Source organism: Salmo salar, chromosome ssa09 (assembly GCF_905237065.1).
Source record: "Salmo salar chromosome ssa09, Ssal_v3.1, whole genome shotgun sequence".
Classification (NCBI taxonomy): Eukaryota; Metazoa; Chordata; class Actinopteri; order Salmoniformes; family Salmonidae; genus Salmo; species Salmo salar.
The window spans coordinates 151,082,130-151,099,784 of record NC_059450.1 but is presented as its reverse complement, the minus strand read 5'-3'; the positions used below and the strand labels follow the sequence as shown (position 1 = coordinate 151,099,784).

At 40.2% G+C, this 17,655-nt stretch overlaps 1 protein-coding gene across 5 annotated transcripts in view; it reads left to right on the top strand.

Moving 5' to 3' along the window:
• The window catches only part of LOC106609394 (uncharacterized), a 47,632-nt gene that overhangs the window by 15,855 nt on the left and 14,122 nt on the right, over positions 1-17,655 (top strand). For all 5 annotated transcript variants that reach the window (XR_006771239.1, XR_006771238.1, XR_006771237.1 and 2 more), the window contains exons 6-7: positions 12,256-12,480; positions 12,838-12,919. Coding sequence is in view for 1 of the 5 variants with exons in the window: in XM_045724818.1 (XP_045580774.1) it covers positions 12,256-12,480; positions 12,838-12,919 (307 nt within the window). In the remaining 4 variants the exon portion in view is untranslated. The remainder of the gene's footprint in view (positions 1-12,255; positions 12,481-12,837; positions 12,920-17,655) is intronic.

Genomic DNA, 17,655 nt, shown 5'->3' with positions numbered 1-17,655 from the left:
ATATACAGGTTACTACCCTCCACAACACTATGTCACCAGGACATATACAGGATACTACCCTCTACAACATAACCTTCACTATGTCACCATGACATATACAGGATACTACCCTCCACAACATAACTTTCACTATGTCACCAGGACATATACAGAATACTACCCTCCACAGCATAACCTTCACTATGTCACCAGGACATATACAGGATACTACCCTCCACAACATAACCTTCACTATGTCACCAGGACATATACAGGATACTACCCTCCACAACATAACCTTCACTATGTCACCAGGACATATACAGGATACTACCCTCCACAGCATAACCTTCACTATGTCACCAGGACATATACAGAATACTACCCTCCACAACATAACCTTCACTATGTCACCAGGACATATACAGGATACTATCCTCCACAACATAACCTTCGCTATGTCACCAGGACATATACAGGATACTACCCTCCACAGCATAACCTTCACTATGTCACCAGGACATATACAGGATACTACCCTCCACAACATAACCTTCGCTATGTCACCAGGACATATACAGGATACTACCCTCCACAGCATAACCTTCACTATGTCACCAGGACATATACAGGATACTACCCTCCACAGCATAACCTTCACTATGTCACCAGGACATATACAGGATACTACCCTCCACAACATAACCTCCACTATGTCACCAGGACATATACAGGATACTACCCTCCACAACATAACCTTCACTATGTCACCAGGACATATACAGGATACTACCCTCTACAACATAACCTTCACTATGTCACCAGGACATATACAGGATACTACCCTCCACAACATAACCTTCACTATGTCACCAGGACATATACAGGATACTACCCTCCACAACATAACCTTCACTATGTCACCAGAACATATACAGGATACTACCCTCCACAACATAACCTTCACTATGTCACCAGGACATATACAGGATACTACCCTCCACAACATAACCTTCACTATGTCACCAGGACATATACAGGATACTACCCTCCACAACATAACCTTCACTATGTCACCAGGACATATACAGGATACTACCCTCCACAACATAACCTCCACTATGTCACCAGGACATATACAGGATACTACCCTCCACAACATAACCTTCACTCCAGATCAAACCTACAACCTAATTTTGACCAAAATGAACTGGAGAGATTACTGCTTCCAAGGTTTTATTTTTCCAAGCTATACGGAGGGTGTTCTAGCCAACGAACAGCAGAGACCCGAGGACACCATTAAAACCTGGAACTGAGCCAGATATAAATTCAATTAGCACTAAGGTCTGAAGTAAAAGGCCTTTGGGCCCAACAAGTGTCAGGGGTCTTTGAAGCTCCTCTGAAGCCCCCTCTTGTTGTTCAAAGACCATTCACTGGCATTTTCTACAAGACATCTGCCTCCAGAAATAAAAGCTTCTCCCAAGCAGGTATAACACCTACTCCCATTACCTGCTGCACTGCTGCTTGGATTCCACCTGGCGATCTGTTCACCGTCTGCCCTGGCCTGTCTCCCCTGTCTGGTACAGTACCCCCACCACACTCACCCCTCTCTCCCGAGCTTTCGCTCGCCTCCAGCACACACACACTGTTGGGGCGAGAGACTCTGAACTTACAATGGCTAGCCCCAAGTCGTTATAGATTAGATTTTTTTTCTCATGCATTTTGCTATTTGCCTCATAACTCCTGCATACTTTGTTGACTACAAACTTTCTTTACCCAACCGTGGGACAGACTATGTTTGTTCCCACACTCGGGACTCTGACTCTCTATTGGTTACACTGACTTTTAGCCTCCCATCCTATTCTAACCACCTCTCGCAGGATTTGTATTCATGTTAGCTGATGAAATTAATGTACAATATGATCTTGTTGCTAGAGGTCGACCGATTAATCGGAAGTGCCGATTTATTTAGGGCCGATTTCAAGTTGTCATAACAATCGTTAATCGGCATTTTTGGACACCGATTGTGGCAGATTTTGATTTTATTTTTAACCGTTATTTAACTAGGCAAGTCAGTTAAGAACAAATTCTTATTTTCAATGACAGCCTAGGAACAGTGGGTTAACTGCCTTGTTCAGGGGCAGAATGACACATTTTTACCTTGTCAGCTCGGGGATTCGATCTTGCAACCTTCCGGTTACTAGTCCAACGCTCTAACCACCTGCCTTACATTGCACTCCACGAGGGGCCTGTGTGGCAGGCTGACTACCTGTTACGCGAGTGCAGCAAGAAGCCAAGGTAAGTTGCTAGCTAGCATTAAACTTATCTTATAAAAAACAATCAACCTTAACATAATCACTAGTTAACTACACATGGTTGATGATATTACTAGTTTATCTAGCGTGTCCTGCGTTGCATATAATCGATACGGTGCCTGTTAATTTCTCATCGAATCACAGCCTACTTCTCCAAAACGGGTGATGATTTAACAAGCGCATTCGCGAAAAAAGCACTGTCGTTGCACCAAGGTGTACCTAACCATAAACATCAATGCCTTTCTTTAAAATCAATACACAAGTATATATATATTTTAAACCTGCATATTTAGTTAATATTGCATGCTAACATGACTTTCTTTTAACTAGGGAAATTGTGTCACTTCTCTTGCGTTCCGTGCAAGCAGAGTCAGGGTATATGCAGCAGTTTGGGCTGCCTGGCTCGTTGCGAACTGTGTGAAGACTATTTATTCCTAACAAAAACCGTAATGAATTTGCCAGAATTGTACATAATTATGACATAACATTGAAGGTTGTACAATGTAACAGCAATATTTAGACTTAGGGATGCCACCCATTAGATAAAATACGGAATGGTTCCGTATTTCACTGAAAGAATAAACGTTTTGTTTTCGAAATGATAGTTTCCGGATTTGACCATATTAATGACCTAAGGCTCGTATTTCTGTGTGTTATTATGTTATAATTAAGTCTATGATTTGATATTTGATAGAGCAGTCTGACTGAGCGGTGGTAGGTAGCAGCAGGCTCATAAGCATTCATTCAAACAGCACTTTCGTGCCATTGCCAGCAGCTCATCGTTGTGCTTCAAGCATTGAGGTGGTTATGACTTCAAACCTATCAACTCCCGAAATTAGGCTGTGCAACCGATGTGAAATGGCTAGCTAGTTAGCGGGGTGCGTGCTAATAGCGTTTCAATCGGTGACGGCACTCGCTCTGAGACCTTGAAGTAGTTGTTCCCCTTGCTCTGCAAGGGCTGCGGCATTTGTGGAGCAATGGATAACAATGCTTCGAGGGTGACTGTTTTCGATGTGTTCCTGGTTCGAGCCCAGTTAGGGGCGAGGAGAGGGACGGAAGCTATACTGTTACACTGGCAATACTAAAGTGCCTGTAAGAACATCCAATAATCAAAGGTATATGAAATACAAATGGTATAGAGATAAATATTCCTATAATTCCTATAATAACTACAACCTAAAACTTCTTACCTGGCAATATTGAAGACTCATGTTAAAAGGAACCACCAGCTTTCATATGTTCTCATGTTCTGAGCAAGGACCTTAAACGTTATCTTTTTTACATGGCACATATTGCACTTTTACTTTCTTCTCCAACACTTTGTTTTTGCATTATTTAAACCAAATTGAACATGTTTCATTATTTATTTGAGGCTAAATTGATTTTATTGATGTATTATATTAAGTTCATTCAGTATTGTTGTATTTGTCATTATTACAAATACATTTCAAAAAAATTGGCCGATTAATCGGTATCGGGGTTTTGGGTCTCCAATAATCGGTATCGGCGTTGAAAAATCATAATCGGTCGACCTCTACTTGTTGCCATCTGATGCACATTCAGATGTCATAAATCAGCATTGTAGAGCTTTCCCTGTCCTATGCCGTGCCTTGATTGTATTACTGTTGATGACATCTGGAAATATGCATGTACACCCTGGCCCATCTACAGTTGCTAGCCCCAATTCTGACTTGTGCTCTGATATCTTCTTCACTGATTTCTGCTCTCGTAAAATCCTGGGTTTTCTGCACGTTAACACTAGAAGTTTATTATCTAAAATGGATCAATTGAAAGTGTGAGTTCACAGCTCCAATCCAGATGTGTTGGTCATTATTGAGACGTGGTTAAGAAATAGTGTTTTGAACACTGACGTTAACCTTTCTGGTTATAACCTTTTTCGTCAAGACAGATCTTCCAAAGGTGGGGGAGTGGCAATCTTTACCAAGGATCACCTTCAGTGCTCGGTTGTCTCCACCAAGTCTGTCTCCAAAAAATTTGATTTGCTGGTTTTAAGCATTAAACTTTCAAATAGCTCTTTGTTGACTGTTGCTGGGTGCTATCATCCTCCATCAGCACCGGCCTGTACCCTACCTGCCCTAAGCTTGCTTAAACCACCTGACCAAGTCTTAAAGTAATGGGACTCCCTAAATCTTTCTCAGATTATTACCAATCCCACAAGGTATGACTCCAAACACCCAGAAAAGGCTATTCTCCTTGATGTTATCCTCACAAATAATCCTGATAGGTATCAGTCTGGTGTTTTCTGTAATGACCTTAGTGATTACTGTTTTACAGCCTGTGTTCGTAATGGCTGCTCAGTGAAGCGACCTGTCCTGCTTTGTCATAGACCTTGCTAAAAAACTTGAATGAGCAAGCCTTCATTCATGAACTGGCCTCTGTAAAATGGTATAGATTCAGCTTGATCCTCTCTGTCGAAGACGCTTGGACCTTCTTTTTTGATATTTTCAGTGGTATTGTTAACAAACACCCCCCCATGAATAAATGAGAATTAAAAACAGGTTCAGCCCCTGTTTCGACTGTGATCTTGCAGAGTTACTCCACCTCAAGAATTGCATTTGGCGAAAGGCTCGGCACACGCATACTCAAGCTGACTGGCTCTTGTTCAGGCAAATGAGAAATAAGTGCACTCAGGCTTTCCGGAAGGCCGAAGTTAGTTACTTTAAAGAGCAGTTCTCTCTCTGTGGGTCTAACCCCAAGAAGTCCTGGAAAATGGTTAAAGACCTGGAGAGTAAACCCTCCTCCTCAAAGCTGCCCATGTCCCTTAATGTTGACGATGTGGTTGCTGTTAGGGCTACGGGGCAGTATTTGCACGGCTGGATAAAAAAAATGTACCCGATTTAATCTGGTTACTAATCCTACCCAGTAACTAGAATATGCATATACTTATTATATATGGATAGAAAACACTCTAAAGTTTCTAAAACTGTTTGAATGGTGTCTGTGAGTATAACATAACTCATTTGGCAGGCAAAACCCTGAGACATTTTCTGACAGGAAGTGGATACCTGATGTGTTGTATTACCTTTAAACCTATGCCATTTTAAAACACAGGGGCTGAGGAATATTTTGGCACTTCCTATTGCTTCCACTAGATGTCACCAGCCTTTACAAAGTGTTTTGAGTCTTCTGGAGGGAGATCTGACCGAACAAGAGCCATGGAACGATGATGGCCCATTAGACACCTGGCGCGCGAGTTCATGTTGGGTACCCTCGTTCCAATACGTTATAAAAGAGTATGCATTCGTCCACCTTGAATATTATTCATGTTCTGGTTAAAAAAGGCCCTAATGATTTATGCTATACAACGTTTGACATGTTTGAACGAACGTAAATATATTTTTTCCCCTCGTTCATGAAGTGATGTCCGGCGGGCTTAGATCATGTGCTAACAAGACGGAGATTTTTGGACATAAATGATGAGCTTTTTTGAACAAAACTACATTCGTTATGGACCTGTGATACCTGGAAGTGACATCTGATGAAGAGAATCAAAGGTAATGGATTATTTACATAGTATTTTCGATTTTAGATCTCCCCAACATGACGACTAGTCTGTATCGCAACGCGTATTTTTCTGGGCGCAGTGCTCAGATTATTGCAAAGTGTGATTTCCCAGTAAGGTTATTTTTAAATCTGGCAAGTTGATTGCGTTCAAGAGATGTAAATCTATAATTCTTTAAATGACAATATAATATTTTACCAATGTTTTCTAATTTTAATTATTTAATTTGTGATGCTGACTTGACTGCCGGTTATTGGAGGGAAACGATTTCCTCAACATCAATGCCATAGTAAAACGCTGTTTTTGGATATAAATATGAACTTGATAGAACTAAAAATGCATGCATTGTCTAACATAATGTCCTAGGAGTGTCATCTGATGGAGATTGTAAAAGGTTAGTGCATCATTTTAGCTGGTTTTATGGTTTTGGTGACCCTGTCTTTGAATTGACAAAACATTACACACAACTCTTGTAAATGTACTGTCCTAACATACTCTAAATTTATGCTTTCGCCGTAAAACCTTTTTGAAATCGTAAAACGTGGTTAGATTAAGGAGATGTTTATCTTTCAAAGGGTGTAAAATAGTTGTATGTTTGAAAAATTTGAATTTTGACATTTATTTGGATTCAAATTTGCCGCTCTTGAAATGCACCTGCTGTTGATGGAGTGCACCACGGGTGGGACGCCTGCGTCCCACCTAGCCCATAGAGGTTACTGACAAGAAGCACATGACTGAGCTCTTTAAATCACTCCTTCATTAAGTCAGGATTCCTATTTGACTCAGCCTGCATCCTTGCCCATCCAAAATTTCCTCATCTCCCACCCCTTCTAATGCGACTATCCCTGATGCTTCTCCCTCTTTTCCCCCTGCCCCGCTACAAAGTTTCTCCCTGCAGGCAGTCACTGAATCCGAGGTGCTAAAGGAGCTCCTTAAACTTGACCCCCAAAAAAACATCTGGGACAGATGGTTTAGACCCTTTCTTCTTTAAGGTAACCTGTCTCTCCTTTCTGGGGAGGTTCCCATTGCTTGGAAGGAAGCCACAGTTCGTCCTTTATTTAAAGGGGGAGATCAAGCTGATCCTAACTGTTATAGGCCAATTTCTATTTTGTCCTGTTTATCAAAAGTGTTGGAAAAACATGTCAATAATCAACTGACCGGCTTTCTTGATGTCTATAGTATTCTCTCTGGTATGCAATCTGGTTTCCGCTCAGGTTATGGATGTGTCATTGCAACCTTAAAGGTCCTCAATGATGCCACCATTGCCCTTGATTCTAAGCAATATTGTGCTGCTATTTTTATTGACTTGGCCAAAGCTTTTGATACGGTAGACCATTCCATTCTTGTGTGCCGGCTAAGGAGTATTGGTGTCTCTGAGGGCCTGGTTTGCTAACTACCTTTCTCAAAGAGTGCAGTGTATAAAGTCAGAAAATCTGCTGTCTTAGCCACAAAGGGAGTACCCCAAGGCTCAATCCTAGGCCCCACGCTCTTCTCAATTTACATCAACCACATAGCTCAGGCAGTAGGAAGCTCTCTCATCCATTTATATGCAGATGATTCAGTCTTATGCTCAGCTGGCCCCTACCCGGATTTTGTGTTAAACGCTCTACAACAAAGCTTTCTTAGTGTCCAACAAGCTTTCTCTACCCTTAACCTTGTTCTGAACACCTCCAAAACAAAGGTCATGTGGTTTGGTAAGAAGAATGCCCCTCTCCCCATAGGCGTTATTACTACCTCTGAGGGTTTGGAGCTTGAGGTAGTCACCTCATACAAGTACTTGGGAGTAAGGCTAGACGGTGCACTGTCCTTCTCTCAGCACATATCAAAGCTGCAGGCTAAAGTTAAATCTAGACTTGGTTTCCTCCATCGTAATCGCTCCTCTTTCACTCCAGCTTCCAAACTAACCCTGATTCAGATGACCATCCTACCCATGCTAGATTACAGAGACGTAACTTATAGATCGGCAGGTAAGGGTGCTCTCGAGCGGCTAGATGTTCTTTACCATTTGGCTATCAGATTTGCCACCAATGCCACTTATAGGACACATCACTGCACTCTATACTCCTCTGTAATCTGGTCATCTCTTAGGCCTCACTCCCCCCTATCTGAGATATCTACTGCAGCCCTCATCCTCCACATACAACACCCATTCTGACAGTTACATTCTGTTAAAGGTCCCCAAAGCACACACATCCCTGGGTCGCTCGTATTTTCAGTTCGCCTCAGCTAGCGACTGGAACGAGCTGCAACAAACACTCAAACTGGACAGTTTTATCTCAATCTCTTAATTCAGACTCAATCATGGACACTCTTATTGACAGTTGTGGCTGCTTCGCGTGATGTATTGTTGTCTCTACCTTCTTGACCTTTGTGCTGTTGTCTGTGCCCAATAATGTTTGTACCATGTTTTGTGCTGCTATCATGTTGTGTTGCTACCATGTTGTTGTCATGTTGTGTTGCTACCATGTTGTTGTCATGTTGTGTTGCTACCATGCTGTGTTGTCATGTGTTGCTGCCTTGCTATGCTGTTGTCTTAGGTCTCTCTTTATGTAGTGTTGTGTGTTTTGTCCTATATTTATATTGTATTTATTTATATATTTTTTTTATCCTTGGCCGTCATTGTAAATACTAATTTGTTCTTAACTGACTTGCCTAGTTAAATAAAGGTTCAATAAATAAAATATATAAATGGCTCTACTCTGTTCATCATACCCAGTATGACCCAGTAAGACCCAGGATGGCTCTACTCTGTTCATCATACCCAGTATGACCCAGTAAGACCCAGGATGGCTCTACTCTGTTCATCATACCCAGTATGACCCAGTAAGACCCAGGATGGCTATAGTCTGTTCATCATACCCAGTATGACCCAGTAAGACCCAGGATGGCTCTACTCTGTTCATCATACCCAGTATGACCCAGTAAGACCCAGGATGGCTCTACTCTGTTCATCATACCCAGTATGACCCAGTAAGACCCAGGATGGCTCTACTCTGTTCATCATACCCAGTATGACCCAGTAAGACCCAGGATGGCTCTACTCTGTTCATCATACCCAGTGTGACCCAGTAAGACCCAGGATGGCTATAGTCTGTTCATCATACCCAGTATGACCCAGTAAGACCCAGGATGGCTCTACTCTGTTCATCATACCCAGTATGACCCAGTAAGACCCAGGATGGCTCTACTCTGTTCATCATACCCAGTATGACCCAGTAAGACCCAGGATGGCTCTACTCTGTTCATCATACCCAGTATGACCCAGTAAGACCCAGGATGGCTCTACTCTGTTCATCATACCCAGTATGACCCAGTAAGACCCATGATGGCTCTACTCTGTTCATCATACCCAGTATGACCCAGTAAGACCCAGTAAGACCCAGGATGGCTCTACTCTGTTCATCATACCCAGTATGACCCAGTAAGACCCAGGATGGCTATAGTCTGTTCATCATACCCAGTATGACCCAGTAAGACCCAGGATGGCTCTACTCTGTTCATCATACCCAGTATGACCCAGTAAGACCCAGGATGGCTCTACTCTGTTCATCATACCCAGTATGACCCAGTAAGACCCAGGATGGCTCTAGTCTGTTCATCATACCCAGTATGACCCAGTAAGACCCAGGATGGCTATAGTCTGTTCATCATACCCAGTATGACCCAGTAAGACCCAGGATGGCTATAGTCTGTTCATCATACCCAGTATGACCCAGTAAGACCCAGGATGGCTCTACTCTGTTCATCATACCCAGTATGACCCAGTAAGACCCAGGATGGCTCTACTCTGTTCATCATACCCAGTATGACCCAGTAAGACCCAGGATGGCTCTACTCTGTTCATCATACCCAGTATGACCCAGTAAGACCCAGGATGGCTCTACTCTGTTCATCATACCCAGTATGACCCAGTAAGACCCAGGATGGCTCTAGTCTGTTCATCATACCCAGTATGACCCAGTAAGACCCAGGATGGCTCTACTCTGTTCATCATACCCAGTATGACCCAGTAAGACCCAGGATGGCTATACTCTGTTCATCATACCCAGTATGACCCAGTAAGACCCAGGATGGCTCTACTCTGTTCATCATACCCAGTATGACCCAGTAAGACCCAGGATGGCTCTACTCTGTTCATCATACCCAGTATGACCCAGTAAGACCCAGGATGGCTATAGTCTGTTCATCATACCCAGTATGACCCAGTAAGACCCAGGATGGCTCTACTCTGTTCATCATACCCAGTATGACCCAGTAAGACCCAGGATGGCTCTACTCTGTTCATCATACCCAGTAAGACCCAGGATGGCTCTACTCTGTTCATCATACCCAGTATGACCCAGTAAGACCCAGGATGGCTATAGTCTGTTTATCATACCCAGTAAGACCCAGGATGGCTATAGTCTGTTTATCATACCCAGTAAGACCCAGGATGGCTATAGTCTGTTCATCATACCCAGTATGACCCAGTAAGACCCAGGATGGCTATAGTCTGTTTATCATACCCAGTAAGACCCAGGATGGCTATAGTCTGTTTATCATGTCCAGTATGAATCAGGATGACCCAGCATTTTTCTATTTTATTTATTTGTATTATTTAACCTTTATTTAACTTGGCAAGTCAGTTAAAAACAAATTCTTATTTACAACGACAGCCTACCAAAAGGCCTCCTGCGGGGACGGGGGCTGGGATTAAAAAATATATAAATAGGACAAAACACACATCACGACAAGAAATGTATGACCCAGGATGGCTTTACTCTGTCCCTGTATCTCTGTGTCCTGTGTTTGTTTATCTCATAGTATGTCTGTGTGCCTCTGTGTTCTGTATCTGCTGCAGTAAGGCATGTGGTGTGATGTGGTGAGTGTGAAACTCCTACTGACAGATGATAGAGAGAGAAGGAGGGAGTGAATTTGGAGTAAAATACTTTTAACGCTGCAGCTGAGACTGGAGAAGCAGCGCAGAGCAGCGTGCAGCAGAGTGACTCACACACACACACACACACACACCCCCCCTTTCTAAGGGCGCCAGGGCTGTAACTTACGATGGGCAGGTGGATGTTCTATCTGATTCAGTGTGATGTGACTCCCTGCAGTAGAGAGATAAAATACCAGTGATTATATAGGCACTGCAGTAGAGAGAGATAAAACACCAGTGAATATATAGACACTGCAGTAGAGAGAGATAAAACACCAATGATTATATAGACACTGCAGTAGAGAGAGATAAAACACCAATGATTATATAGACACTGCAGTAGAGAGAGATAAAACACCAATGATTATATAGACACTGCAGTAGAGAGAGATAAAACACCAATGATTATATAGACACTGCAGTAGAGAGAGATAAAACACCAATGATTATATAGACACTGTAGTAGAGAGAGATAAAACACCAGTGATTATATAGACACTGCAGTAGAGAGAGATAAAACACCAGTGATTATATAGACACTGTAGTAGAGAGAGATAAAACACCAGTGAATATATAGACACTGTAGTAGAGAGAGATAAAATACCAGTGATTATATAGACACTGTAGTAGAGAGAGATAAAACACCAGTGAATATATAGACACTGCAGTAGAGAGATAAAACACCAGTGATTATATAGACACTGTAGTAGAGAGATAAAATACCAGTGATTATATAGACACTGCAGTAGAGAGAGATAAAACACCAGTGATTATATAGACTGTAGTAGAGAGAGATAAAACACCAGTGATTATATAGACACTGCAGTAGAGAGAGATAAAACACCAGTGATTATATAGACACTGCAGTAGAGAGAGATAAAACACCAGTGATTATATAGACACTGTAGTAGAGAGATAAAACACCAGTGATTATATAGACACTGCAGTAGAGAGATAAAACACCAGTGATTATATAGACACTGCAGTAGAGAGAGATAAAACACCAGTGATTATATAGACACTGCAGTAGAGAGAGATAAAACACCAGTGATTATATAGACACTGTAGTAGAGAGATAAAACACCAGTGATTATATAGACACTGCAGTAGAGAGATAAAAGACCAGTGATTATATAGACACTGTAGTAGAGAGATAAAACACCAGTGATTATATAGACACTGCAGTAGAGAGATAAAACACCAGTTATTCTATAGACTTCTATCCTCTTTCTCTCCCTCTCTCATTCTGTCTCACTTGCTTTCTCCTGCATTCTCTCATTATCTCTCTCTCTATATCTCTTCATCCCTCTTCTCCTTTCTTTTCCTCCCTCCCACCTCTACTTACGTTCTCTACTACTTCATGGTTATTTGGTTTTGTGCTGATCACACTGTCTGTCTGTCTGTCTGTCTGTCTGTCTGTCTGTCTGTCTGTCTGTCTGTCTGTCTGTCTGTCTGTCTGTCTGTCTGTCTGTCTGTCTGTCTGTCTGTCTGTCTGTCTGTCTGTTTTACTGGTCTTTCAGGTAGATCTACTCCAAGGCTGTCCTCCCGTCCTACCAGTGCTGTGTTTCGCCCTGTCTCTGGCACCATGTCCCATCCCGTGTCCCGTCCTCTGTCTCGGGCGGCTAAGGAGATCCTGGACATCTGTCTAGTGGACCAGACCGGCTGTGAGGACCCTGACCTGGAGCAGGACGTAGACACACAGGCTCTCAGCATCCTGGTGGAGGAGTTCAGATTGATGGCTGCAGGTACACACAAACACACACACATTAAATATTCTACTGGAGTAGAGCTCAGGTGGACACGGACTGACAGGTAAACTGAGCCAGTGACTGGAGTAGAGCTCAGGAGGAGACGGACTGACCCAGTGACTGGCCCAGTTTACCTGTCAGTCCGTGTCCACTTGAACACACACACACACACACACACACACACACACACACACTGACCAGCCTGGAGGATAGTGATAATAGTGGTAGGATGTTGTTACTCTCATCATGTCTCTCCCAGATGTATGTTTCAGTGTGAATTAGTTTAGTTTGTTTTTGATGATGATGATGATGGTGATGATGATATTGTCTGTGTTGTGACATAATGTCTCCCAGATTCAGATCTGTCCCAGGTGTCCCCCTCTACGGGGGGCGGAGCTGAAACAGAGGGGCGTGTCAGGAGGCGGGGCTCCCTTCGGTGGGTATATACTGTATATTCGTTTCCATGGGGACCAGACACTCATTAGCTGCAGCTCGTTAGAGATGGTGCCTCGTTAGCATTCTGCCTGCTGAATCATTAAACAACAAACAGACACAGGCATACACACTGCCCCTCCCCTGCCCCAGCCATTACTTACTGTGTGTAGGTGCATTTGTGTGTGTGTGTGTGTGTGTGTGTGTGTGTGTGTGTGTGTGTGTGTGTGTGTGTGTGTGTGTGTGTGTGTGTGTGTGTGTGTGTGTGTGTGTGTGTGTGTGTGTGTGTGTGTGTGTGTGTGTTTGTTCATGGGCCTGTGAGCAGCATGTTTATGGCCAAGATCAAAACATAGGTCAGTCTGTACATTCCTTCTCTTAAAGCCATATTCTGCTGTCTGACCACTGAGTCATCAACCCAGTGCTTTAGTGTACTCATATACAGAACAGCATTAACAGTGTTTATGTGTTTTAGTGTACTCATATACAGAACAGCATTAACAGTGTTTATGTGTTTTAGTGTACTCATATACAGAACAGCATTAACAGTGTTTATGTGTTTTAGTGTACTCATATACAGAACAGCATTAACAGTGTTTATGTGTTTTAGTGTACTCATATACAGAACAGCATTAACAGTGTTTATGTGTTTTAGTGTACTCATATACAGAACAGCATTAACAGTGTTTATGTGTTTTAGTGTACTCATATACAGAACAGCATTAACAGTGTTTATGTGTTTTAGTGTACTCATATACAGAACAGCATTAACAGTGTTTATGTGTTTTAGTGTACTCATATACAGAACAGCATTAACAGTGTTTATGTGTTTTAGTGTACTCATATACAGAACAGCATTAACAGTGTTTATGTGTTTTAGTGTACTCATATACAGAACAGCATTAACAGTGTTTATGTGTTTTAGTGTACTCATATACAGAACAGCATTAACAGTGTTTATGTGTTTTAGTGTACTCATATACAGAACAGCATTAACAGTGTTTATGTGTTTTAGTGTACTCATATACAGAACAGCATTAACAGTGTTTATGTGTTTTAGTGTACTCGTATACAGAACAGCATTAACAGTGTTTATGTGTTTTAGTGTACTCGTATACAGAACAGCATTAACAGTGTTTATGTGTTTTAGTGTACTCGTATACAGAACAGCATTAACAGTGTTTATGTGTTTTAGTGTACTCGTATACAGAACAGCATTAACAGTGTTTATGTGTTTTAGTGTACTCGTATACAGAACAGCATTGAGAGTGTTTATGTGTTTTAGTGTACTCGTATACAGAACAGCATTGAGAGTGTTTATGTGTTTTAGTGTACTCGTATACAGAACAGCATTAACAGTGTTTATGTGTTTTAGTGTACTCGTATACAGAACAGCATTAACAGTGTTTATGTGTTTTAGTGTACTCGTATACAGAACAGCATTAACAGTGTTTATGTGTTTTAGTGTACTCATATACAGAACAGCATTAACAGTGTTTATGTGTTTTAGTGTACTCATATACAGAACAGCATTAACAGTGTTTATGTGTTTTAGTGTACTCATATACAGAACAGCATTAACAGTGTTTATGTGTTTTAGTGTACTCATATACAGAACAGCATTAACAGTGTTTATGTGTTTTAGTGTACTCATATACAGAACAGCATTAACAGTGTTTATGTGTTTTAGTGTACTCATATACAGAACAGCATTAACAGTGTTTATGTGTTTTAGTGTACTCATATACAGAACAGCATTAACAGTGTTTATGTGTTTTAGTGTACTCATATACAGAACAGCATTAACAGTGTTTATGTGTTTTAGTGTACTCATATACAGAACAGCATTAACAGTGTTTATGTGTTTTAGTGTACTCATATACAGAACAGCATTAACAGTGTTTATGTGTTTTAGTGTACTCATATACAGAACAGCATTAACAGTGTTTATGTGTTTTAGTGTACTCATATACAGAACAGCATTAACAGTGTTTATGTGTTTTAGTGTACTCATATACAGAACAGCATTGACAGTGTTTATGTGTTTTAGTGTACTCGTATACAGAACAGCATTGAGAGTGTTTATGTGTTTTAGTGTACTCGTATACAGAACAGCATTGAGAGTGTTTATGTGTTTTAGTGTACTCGTATACAGAACAGCATTAACAGTGTTTATGTGTTTTAGTGTACTCGTATACAGAACAGCATTAACAGTGTTTATGTGTTTTAGTGTACTCGTATACAGAACAGCATTAACAGTGTTTATGTGTTTTAGTGTACTCGTATACAGAACAGCATTAACAGTGTTTATGTGTTTTAGTGTACTCATATACAGAACAGCATTAACAGTGTTTATGTGTTTTAGTGTACTCATATACAGAACAGCATTAACAGTGTTTATGTGTTTTAGTGTACTCATATACAGAACAGCATTAACAGTGTTTATGTGTTTTAGTGTACTCATATACAGAACAGCATTAACAGTGTTTATGTGTTTTAGTGTACTCATATACAGAACAGCATTAACAGTGTTTATGTGTTTTAGTGTACTCATATACAGAACAGCATTAACAGTGTTTATGTGTTTTAGTGTACTCATATACAGAACAGCATTAACAGTGTTTATGTGTTTTAGTGTACTCATATACAGAACAGCATTAACAGTGTTTATGTGTTTTAGTGTACTCATATACAGAACAGCATTAACAGTGTTTATGTGTTTTAGTGTACTCATATACAGAACAGCATTAACAGTGTTTATGTGTTTTAGTGTACTCATATACAGAACAGCATTAACAGTGTTTATGTGTTTTAGTGTACTCATATACAGAACAGCATTAACAGTGTTTATGTGTTTTAGTGTACTCATATACAGAACAGCATTAACAGTGTTTATGTGTTTTAGTGTACTCATATACAGAACAGCATTAACAGTGTTTATGTGTTTTAGTGTACTCATATACAGAACAGCATTAACAGTGTTTATGTGTTTTAGTGTACTCATATACAGAACAGCATTAACAGTGTTTATGTGTTTTAGTGTACTCGTATACAGAACAGCATTAACAGTGTTTATGTGTTTTAGTGTACTCGTATACAGAACAGCATTAACAGTGTTTATGTGTTTTAGTGTACTCGTGATACAGAACAGCATTGAGAGTGTTTATGTGTTTTAGTGTACTCGTATACAGAACAGCATTGACAGTGTTTATGTGTTTTAGTGTACTCGTATACAGAACAGCATTAACAGTGTTTATGTGTTTTAGTGTACTCGTATACAGAACAGCATTAACAGTGTTTATGTGTTTTAGTGTACTCGTATACAGAACAGCATTAACAGTGTTTATGTGTTTTAGTGTACTCGTATACAGAACAGCATTAACAGTGTTTATGTGTTTTAGTGTACTCGTATACAGAACAGCATTAACAGTGTTTATGTGTTTTAGTGTACTCGTATACAGAACAGCATTAACAGTGTTTATGTGTTTTAGTGTACTCATATACAGAACAGCATTAACAGTGTTTATGTGTTTTAGTGTACTCATATACAGAACAGCATTAACAGTGTTTATGTGTTTTAGTGTACTCATATACAGAACAGCATTAACAGTGTTTATGTGTTTTAGTGTACTCATATACAGAACAGCATTAACAGTGTTTATGTGTTTTAGTGTACTCATATACAGAACAGCATTAACAGTGTTTATGTGTTTTAGTGTACTCATATACAGAACAGCATTAACAGTGTTTATGTGTTTTAGTGTACTCATATACAGAACAGCATTAACAGTGTTTATGTGTTTTAGTGTACTCATATACAGAACAGCATTAACAGTGTTTATGTGTTTTAGTGTACTCATATACAGAACAGCATTAACAGTGTTTATGTGTTTTAGTGTACTCATATACAGAACAGCATTAACAGTGTTTATGTGTTTTAGTGTACTCATATACAGAACAGCATTAACAGTGTTTATGTGTTTTAGTGTACTCATATACAGAACAGCATTAACAGTGTTTATGTGTTTTAGTGTACTCATATACAGAACAGCATTAACAGTGTTTATGTGTTTTAGTGTACTCATATACAGAACAGCATTAACAGTGTTTATGTGTTTTAGTGTACTCATATACAGAACAGCATTAACAGTGTTTATGTGTTTTAGTGTACTCATATACAGAACAGCATTAACAGTGTTTATGTGTTTTAGTGTACTCATATACAGAACAGCATTAACAGTGTTTATGTGTTTTAGTGTACTCATATACAGAACAGCATTAACAGTGTTTATGTGTTTTAGTGTACTCATATACAGAACAGCATTAACAGTGTTTATGTGTTTTAGTGTACTCATATACAGAACAGCATTAACAGTGTTTATGTGTTTTAGTGTACTCATATACAGAACAGCATTAACAGTGTTTATGTGTTTTAGTGTACTCGTATACAGAACAGCATTAACAGTGTTTATGTGTTTTAGTGTACTCGTATACAGAACAGCATTAACAGTGTTTATGTGTTTTAGTGTACTCGTATACAGAACAGCATTGACAGTGTTTATGTGTTTTAGTGTACTCGTATACAGAACAGCATTGAGAGTGTTTATGTGTTTTAGTGTACTCGTATACAGAACAGCATTGACAGTGTTTATGTGTTTTAGTGTACTCGTATACAGAACAGCATTAACAGTGTTTATGTGTTTTAGTGTACTCGTATACAGAACAGCATTAACAGTGTTTATG